The 9160-nt window shown below is 28.5% G+C and overlaps 1 protein-coding gene across 3 annotated transcripts; it reads left to right on the plus strand.

The window, feature by feature from the left end:
• Positions 1 to 1997: 1997 nt before the first annotated feature.
• On the plus strand, positions 1998 to 8848 carry LOC107625465 (uncharacterized). 3 transcript variants are annotated; one of them, XM_016328112.3, is made up of 17 exons: positions 1998 to 2110; positions 2231 to 2322; positions 2663 to 2701; positions 2948 to 3004; positions 3504 to 3572; positions 3849 to 3914; positions 4211 to 4253; positions 4717 to 4762; positions 5276 to 5369; positions 5763 to 5815; positions 5911 to 5995; positions 6150 to 6252; positions 6669 to 6761; positions 7193 to 7259; positions 7354 to 7420; positions 7510 to 7563; positions 8299 to 8848. In XM_016328112.3, exons 1-17 carry the CDS (start codon positions 2074 to 2076, stop codon positions 8434 to 8436), a joined length of 1203 nt encoding a protein of 400 aa, XP_016183598.1. In that variant the 5' UTR covers positions 1998 to 2073; the 3' UTR covers positions 8437 to 8848. The 3 variants fall into 3 exon arrangements, with proteins under 3 accessions (XP_016183598.1, XP_088358517.1, XP_088358518.1); XM_088502391.1 differs by lacking the exon at positions 5763 to 5815 and having other exon boundaries at positions 6160 to 6252; XM_088502392.1 differs by lacking the exon at positions 3504 to 3572.
• Positions 8849 to 9160: the final 312 nt, after the last annotated feature.

Here is a 9160-nt window from a genome sequence, read left to right on the forward strand (position 1 = left end):
AATATTTTGAAGAACCAATACTTTGCTATTCTATGTTGAAATGAGAGGTGCCAGTGGCTTTAATTGGTTGAGATGATAAGAACAATATAGTTGTGATTGTAAAAGAAGTTTTCAATGATAGAAGCATGTAACTTTGAAATTTTTACTAGCAAAATTACTTATGAATTTTTTTTTTTATCATTTCATGCCTAATTTATGTTTTTTGGTTGGTAACAAATGCTAAAGGCCTTTACAACATCATGTTTATGTTCTTTTGTTTCATAAAAATAGACGAGTAAAAAAAAAAGTAATAAGTAATAACTGTCATTCATAATTTCGTATATATATTAGAAAACACCATTAAATAGATATTCCGCCAAATAACATTCATTTACTACTCCTACATATTCATTTTTGTATATGCTTTATTTTTTCTTTTTATTTATCTTTTGTAAGTTTTTTTTTCTTTTTGGAATAACAAAAATTATTGAATTTTAAATTTTATAATCATACAAATTCTGATACTATATTATAGAATTTTTTTTTGTCAAAAACTTAAATAGATAAAAAAAAACAATACATAAACAATTATATCTAATACTCATTGGTTATTAATACTATTGAGAATAAAAATTGAGAATGTATCTAAGTTGACGTAGACAAATAATGACCATGTGTCATGTTTCAAAACCTCACAGAGGAGCTGCGGCCAAACTTGAGAAATTTTTTTGAGTGGCTAAAATGTTTTTTAACGTAAAATATATAATAATAATAATAATAATAATAATAATAATAATAATAATAATAATAATAATAATAATACAACTAAGAATTTATTTGAGTGAGTTTTTAAAAAAAGATTTTAGTGATATTTTAAAAAAAATTTTAAAAAATAAAAGTAATTTATGTTTATATATTTTATGTAAAAATATATTTTTATCTAACAATTATGTTTGGTACGATAATGTAAAAATACTATTTGTTTATTTATGATGATAAAAACATATTTTAAAAAAAACTTTAAAAAATATAAATTGTAACTTTTGAAAAAAATATGTTTTTTATTAATTTTTCTAGTATTTTTATTAACTTTTAAAAAAAATTAACAATTTGATGACATCCAAACAAGTACTAAATTAAAATTTGGTAAAAAAAAAACTTTTTCATTAAAAAAAACTTAATTTTCAATTCTTTAATAAAATTTGTTTATTCCTTAAAAATCTTTATAAACATAATATTTATTAGTTAAATTCATTAAATTATAAAATATTTTAATATTATTTTAAAAAAATTATATTAATAAATTGGTATGATAAATATTTAAAAAAATATTTCTTCATTTTTCAAAATTAGAGTGAAAACTAGAAAAAAAATGTAAAACTATATGACATTGTTGAGAATGAAATTTGAACCTACATACCTTTAAAGAAAAATTCTAACTCTAATAGATTAACTAAATTAATTACAAAGACACTTATATTGTTACGTGTTAATTATTAATTTTTACACACTTTGGAAGTTATGGGCTCTCATTGTTTACTTAACTGTTATTGATAAGGAGTGACGCCGTGGAATGAATGAATATGCTTGAATTGTTGTTCGAAATTGATTGTTTAACTTCTCAAGATCAAGATCTGGGTAAAGAGGATCCTTATTATTAGTAGATTATTTTCTGGCCGTATAAGTATAGCCTTAAACAATGTTGATTTTAAAGATGTATTATATTTATACATAACAATGTGAGCTTAATTGTTGAATTTGGTTCGTTATTTTGTTTAGTTCAAATAATGCCAAAATGTCTAATATTGTTATTTTTTAATTTTGTTAAAAATTTAATTTGTCCTATAATTATTCAACATTATGTTAGCAATTAGAGATAGACTAATAATGTGTTCCACTAAAGAGAAAGTATGAAAATGGGTTGTCATTTAATTTTCGTTAGTAGCGGCTTGTCCATTTAGAAAAAGGACAAGGTTATAACGGGCATTTACTCTCTAAATTAACCACTTTTCACTTGACGGTGGGGTAGAGCTTCACTAACATTGTAGATTTGTAGCATAACCTTGAAAATCTAAAGCAAGCTTGCTCAAAAAAATGTGTTATGCAACGACCTTATCCATTTTATTTACAGGTAGGTCTGTGGTTTCATCATGTTCTAATTATCTCTTTTCGATTGTCATCACATTCTTTAAGCTACCAATAAGACATATTGTTAAAGCAAATTAATTTTTCCCTCTTCGTTTTTGCTCAGCTTTTCTTTTGAGGATACGTTGGATTGCTTCGGTTTCGATTCCGAGTTCCAATTGCTACGCTTTCGATAATTCTAGTCATATTGTTGATTTTGTATCCTTCACTCCTAATGCACTGAAAAGCTTTTCCATTTCGATTAGATTTGCATTTTATTGGATATTGATAATGGTACATTGGTCATTTCAGGATTTTGATTTGGCTGTAATAATTAGTTATCTTGTTTTTGTGTTTGTGGATTGTTAATTTGAATGTCAATTTTGTCTATAAATTTAATTTAAATATGGTGCTAATGTCTAAGGAGATATAGATATTATAATATGGAGTACCAATTCTTGATGTTTTATCCATCTTTGGAGAATCAATGAGCGTTAACTTGTTATCTTATTATTGATCCAATTCATGATTTGTTGTTATTACTTAACCAATTTGATAGAGTAGCTGGATTGGATACCTGTTTGAGTATGATGTGCAGGTATGTAAACCACTAGAATTTTTTAGTTTTAATATCTTTTAGTTCTACACTGAGATTGTCTACAATAGTATCGTTTGATCTATATAGCCGACTCCATCCAATGGGATAAGGCTTATTGTTATTTGTTGTATCATCGGTATTTGTTGGTGTTATCAAATATCAATAATATGATGAATGCTTTTGTTTCTTTGTTAAATTTTCTTTCTAGCCTAAGAATTCTAAATTACTCACTTTGCATTAGTGCAGCAAGATACTGACTTAGCGGTTCGATTCTGCAAAGACGTCGAAAGCAGATCACAAACGGTAGTCTCTATATTTATATGCTTTCAGTTTGAAGTACTTATCTCGTGTTCTCAAAGTTTTCTATTTTTTACTCTTACATACATCCTTAGTTCCTTTTCTTTCACTCATAAAAATGGATTTTGGAAGATTCTTATCCTCTTTTATGTCTTCCTCCTTTGAAGTTATCTAGTTTGTTTTAATTTATTTAAAAAAAAAAAAACATTAGTAGAAAAAAATATTCAAGATCCATCTCTTTAATTTTTTTAATAATAGGTTCAGGCATGCACATTATTGTTACCTTGATATGTTTCACATATAAGTTAATATATGTAAGACTCTTCAATTCTCAAACACTTATTTGGTAAAGCCTTCAATAGTCATGGATCCTTGCTTAATTTTGAATCCCAATATGGTTATAAACTGAGATAAGTATATATAATTGTGGCGAATAATCCTAATTTAGTACTTGAAATTCTTGTTTTATAATTTTTATTGTTAGCTGACGCCCAAGGCTATTTAGGGATATGTTGATTTTGGTCGATTTGACAACTACTTTGTTGCTGGTATAGGCCAATTTGATTTTGTTCAAGTAAGTTGTTACTACTTATTTTGTTTTTCGGGAAGAATAGGGCATACTCCTTAGATTTCTAGTTATTTATAGAAGGAAATTATTGAATTTTTACTCCCTACTTTGCTTTTTGTTCTCCTCTTTTCTTGTTCTAAATAATACAGTAAATAATATATGATTACACTGGTTAGATCCACTTAAACTAAATAATACAGTAAACTTTTGCTTTTTGTTCTCCTCTTTTCTTGTTCTTAATACCTTCTTTCTGCTTTCTTGAATCACTTTATTAATGTGTAGGAGTTCTATAGCGGTGACTTGATGGGTTGTGAGCAAAGTTATGATAAAATGGGACGAACCGCGCAGGTTGGATTTACTCTTGAACTCCTTTTTCTCTTTTGGTAAACTACATCAAAGACTCAATATAATGGAAATAGTTAAAGTGGTTTTCTCATGGAGAAAGGGGTTGTGAATATTTTTTATTGTGTGCATACGTACAAGTCTGCTTCTGTGTTTATTCATGGAACATGTATCTATATCATTGATATGCTACAGGCATTTTCTCTTATTCTCAATTGTTTGGAACAAACGAGTTCTGGATTCTAGGATAAATTGTTCTTTCTTATGTGGTCTATGTTTCTTCCTTATGTCACGTTTTTCAGGTCAACATCATCTGTGGGAGTTGTCCGAATGGACAATGCAAAGGTATGATTGTGAATCTTTGAGAACATTTCATTTGATTATTTGTACAATGCACAATCTTTGTGGATCATAAATGTGTTTTCAAAAGAACACGGTTTTTGAAAAACAAATGCTAAAGGCTTTTAATGATTCTATTTTTATTGTTGATCTTAGTTGTTATAAGATCTTCCCATCATTTGTTGAATAATATTCACTAATATCACAAAGGGATTTACATGCTTTGCATGATTTATCGTTATAGGATGTGGATGTTATTTTTGTTTATTTGTAACTTTATGTTATCTAGTTTGTGATGTTTTCTTTTATTATTATTGTTTTTTTTCTAAAGTTCAGAGTGAAATTCGAATTTGAGACCTTTAGATGATGATTGAGAGATTATGACATTTGAGTTATAGTTCGTTGGCATTATTATTGTTATTTTTATTGTTATTACTGGCAGATGCTTATTAGCTTTTTTTACTGGCAGGTCGTCCTGGGTGCATATGTAGTGTCACTTATGAATCAAAATGCAGGTTTTGATGATTTAACTCATTTCCAGCTGTCATTTTATTTTAAAATACCACTCCTGTGTTTCTTTCATTTTTTCATTTTATTTCTAAGGATAAACTACCAAAAATATACCTAAGAGATACTTACAAAATGTTGCAACGGAGCCACTTTGAGAGTATAACTCATATATTTGGATTTTGTCAAACTAATACTATCTTTGGATTGCTTTTTTATTGTTTTCATCTTTTGTGATTATTTTTATCAACACGTAATTCTTTTCGTGTGCAACTTTTTATATTTTTCGCACTCCTATACATATTCCAATTTGGCATTAATTTCTACACCATAGATTAGTATATGTATCATGATGAGGTTTAGAAGCTTGTTGAGTAAAGCACTAATTTGGCCATGATCTTTACTTATAGGAGATAACTAATGATTTTTATTACTAGTCTTGGTTTCCATTATTAGTGTTGTTTTCTGATGTTTGCAGTTGAAGTATGACCTTTAAATATGACAATCTTGATAATTGCCAGAGTTTCAGTTGAACTTGCTCTACCATGTGAAAAACCGGGCCCACAAGTATTTCAAGGCTTCACAGTTGGTTTTCATCCACGATCATGGGAAATTGTGAGTATATCTACATTATTAATCACAAATCTTGTAATCATATTAAGAGTTTGGATCCTCCAAATTGCATTGGAGCTTTACTCTGGTTGTGTGTGTATGTGTGGGCACGCGCGTGTTAGTGCGTTTGAATATGTGTTTAAATCCTTTGACTTCTAAGTTGACGAACGTGATTTGATGCTTAGAAGCTTGTGTATTTAAATTTGATCTTAAATTATAAGTTTTCGATTTGGTTGTAGTAGAAAGCAACTTTTGGATTATTTTGTTGTCAAATTAATTGAAGACCAAGTTGATGAAAAATTAAACCTCTCTTGAGATAACAAAAATAGTTGGTTTAGCATGGGTTACTTAGCTTATTATATCACTTATTGAATTTTTCTTTTTTGAAAATTTTAGGTTTATAATGGTATGACACAATTTGGATTTGAGAAATCCAACCGTGATTTTAGGTCAGGATTACGGATGCTGCCATTCAGTGTGATTTCATAGCCAAAGATTTTCTTTAATTGTTATATTAATGTTATGCTATGGTTTCCTTTCATAGCTTTCATGCAAAGCAATCCCAGGTAGTTCTTTTTATGACTGCAATAGCTTCACACTCATCCTTGGTTCAAAAGCCAAGTCTAAAGGTACTTCTATTAGTGTTACTAGTATTACCACAAGAACTATTATTATTGATTCGATCCGACTCATTATCCGAGATCCATTCTGAACCGGATGGATCATTGTCTTTGCTCATGGTGCTGGCTTCTGCATTACCATTATTTGATTGTTGCTAATTAGGTTCGTCCAGAGAAAGGCCTGGAAGTTAAATTTTCTGGATCTGCCAACCATGGGAAGCCTCCTACAACTCTGTCACCTACAATGTTGATTGTGGATTGGAGATGTATGCTAACAAATTTTTTAGGATCAAATTATGTTTTGTGGAGTATATGTTTTTAAAGGTTAAATTATTCTTTATAATTTTTCTAAATTTGTAATTAAGTTTTTATACTTTTAAAATTTTCAATTATATTCTTATAACAGTTTTAAATTTGTAATTAAATCATTTTTAACAGTAAACGTTATAAAAATATTTTTATTTATCTCACATTACTAGCGAATATATCTCAATATATTCTGTTAAGTTAAACGTTTTTAGAACAGTAAAGATGTGATTATAAATCTAAAATTCGTATAGAGACTCAATTAAAAATTTTTAAAGTATAAGGACTCAATTATAAATTTAATGTAACTATAGAGACTAACAAAATAATTTAATCTTTTTTAAACTTTCACTTATTTGCACCTTTTTTTTTTCAGGTGAAGTAGCCCGTGATACTCCATATGAAGTTAATATAACAATCCCAATTAAGGGTTATGAGCCTATTGAATTTGTGCTTACAAAATTCTGTGGTGAGTCATGATAACTTTTCTTAGATGTTATAAAATTTTTTGTAATGCAACTAGGTATTCTTTAAATATTATGATAACTTTTCTTCGATGTTATAAAATTTTTTATAGTGCAACTAGGTATCTTTTAAATATTATCTTTTATTTAGCTTTCAGAGAAAAGAGAAAATAAAAAACAAGTAACTCTCCTGATTTTTTTGAACAACTAGAACATAAAAGTGGGTATTTAAATTAATTAAATAATAATAAATTTTTAAAAAGGTTGACTAAAAGTTAAAAGTTAAAGGACAACTAGCATTTCTCAATCCTTTGTTATTCCTCTTGTTCTTTAAATTCATTCAATTATCAAGAAGCTCTCTTATCTTTGGATCTTACACTTTCCAATGGTATCATATTATATTTTTTCTTTAATTTTTGTTTGTTCATTGTCGTAGATTATACACAGGAAGAAAGTGAAGATGCCAGAAAAGGATGGGCAATATTTGGGGTGCTATCTTGCATGTATAATAATTGTCTTGTAATGTATATACATGTTAGTATTTTGTTATTATTTTCTATACTTGCATTCAATATATGGAAACTTGTTATTGTGCAGATTCTTTGTCTCTTCAACACTTTTTTGTTGTGGAGGGTTTATTTACAAGACAAAAGTGGAACGCCAGGTCAGGATTTTTCTTTCAGTTACAAGTTCTATCTCTTCTTAAGATACACAAAACTTAAAACTTATGTTGTATGTATTAACTTTTTGTAGCGTGGAATTGATGCATTGCCTGGCATGACAATCCTATCTGCATGCTTAGAGACAGTGAGTTCAAATCCTCTACTAATGTTTATTGATTTGTTAGAACTTTGACATGAAATTAATTAAAAATAGATAATGCTAATCTTGCACATTATTATGGTAGTGGTTAGGTCAATGATGATCATCACCAAATTAGTATTTTTTAGGTCTGAGTTCCTATTGTACATGACACCCTAGACATTTATAAAATAGAGCAATACCTTAAATCAGTTTCTAAGAAATTTTTAGTGAGACATTTTAGTCTTTAACAACTTTTAACCAGTAAATAATTCTTCAAATTTTTATTTTGTTAGACAAATCAATTCCCATATAAGATTGTTTGTTTTTATGAAGGAATTGACATGAAAATTTTAAAAAATTTTAAGGATTGTTCTATCTTTTATTAAATAACGATAGGGACTAATTTGTCAAATTTTGATATAAAAATTTGACGTGAAAATTGATATGCCTAATAAAATAAAAAGTTAGAGACTAATTTAGTCATTAAAATTTGTCCAAAATTAAAATATCCAACTAAATTTTTTAAAAACCGATTTGGGGTGTTACCATATAAAATATGGATTAGGTTAACTTTGATTTTCACCAAATTTGGTATCATTGCTTCAAAAGAAACGAAGTTTATACTGGATCTTGGGCACTTCAAAAGAAATTAATAGCAGTTTCCAAGTTTCTAGAAGGTGTTTCACTTATTCTATTTTCAGATCCATCTAACATATCTTGAATGTTTGATGGAAATAGATTAGCGGAGCAGGACAAAGATACATGCAGGCAGAAGAACAAAATAGTGCCTTTGGTGGCGAACCCTCCTGGGGCCCGCCTCCTAGTTCTTCTCAAGATGCATGGAAACCAATAGAAAGAAGATATGGGGCCATTTGAATATTGGATTGGTGTTATTCAATTTTTTTTTTTTTTTTTGTTGTATTTGAAAGTCCCCTCATTGATTTATCTAGCTTTTGGGATATTTTCCTACTAAAAGTTTCACTTGGACTAAGCTAGATTTTATGGAAAATTGAAGGTATCTCATTTCTAGTGGGCAAATAGAAAAAGAAAAAGAAAAAGAAAAAGAAAAAGAAAAACAAATAAATCAAAGAAGGTTGGGAAGCAAAAAGGAAGAACGAAAGAGAGTTATAGCATGAGTGTAGCTGCGATATTGCCATTAACGTATTCTCAGTGTGTTTATTTTATGGTAGAGTTCAAATTGCATCATTTATTCATGTAATTAGTTTGGTTTGTAGGATAAGACTTATCATTGTTACTAATAATTGATTGAGGCCTGCTACACATACAAGTCTTTTTGTCTTACGAGTCTTATAAGTTGGCACAAATCTAACAAAACACACGCATTACACTCCCACATTTAAGAGTAAATAAACGTACGTTATTCAACCACTTCTTGTTTCCAAAGCGCACTACTCACTATGCATTATAAACGACTCTTCTTCTTCCTCCTCCATGAAAACGAGTTTCTTGCCAAATTTAAAGATAATGGAACTTTAGAAATACACCCAAACGATTACAGAAATACACCTAAATGGTTACAGGAATTCACCCAAACGATTATAGAAATACACCCAAAGAATTACAAAAATACACCCAAAGG

This window comes from Arachis ipaensis, chromosome B1 (assembly GCF_059453495.1).
Source record: "Arachis ipaensis isolate K30076 ecotype BB chromosome B1, ASM5945349v1, whole genome shotgun sequence".
Classification (NCBI taxonomy): Eukaryota; Viridiplantae; Streptophyta; class Magnoliopsida; order Fabales; family Fabaceae; genus Arachis; species Arachis ipaensis.

Coding starts and splice junctions, on each gene's coding strand:
- LOC107625465 (XM_016328112.3), top strand. CDS start 2,074: ATGTGTTATGCAACGACCTTATCCATTTTATTTACAG. Junction 2,323..2,662: donor CTAGTCATATTGTTGATTTT/GTATCCTTCACT, acceptor CCAATTTGATAG/AGTAGCTGGATTGGATACCT. Junction 7,564..8,298: donor TATCTGCATGCTTAGAGACA/GTGAGTTCAAAT, acceptor TGATGGAAATAG/ATTAGCGGAGCAGGACAAAG.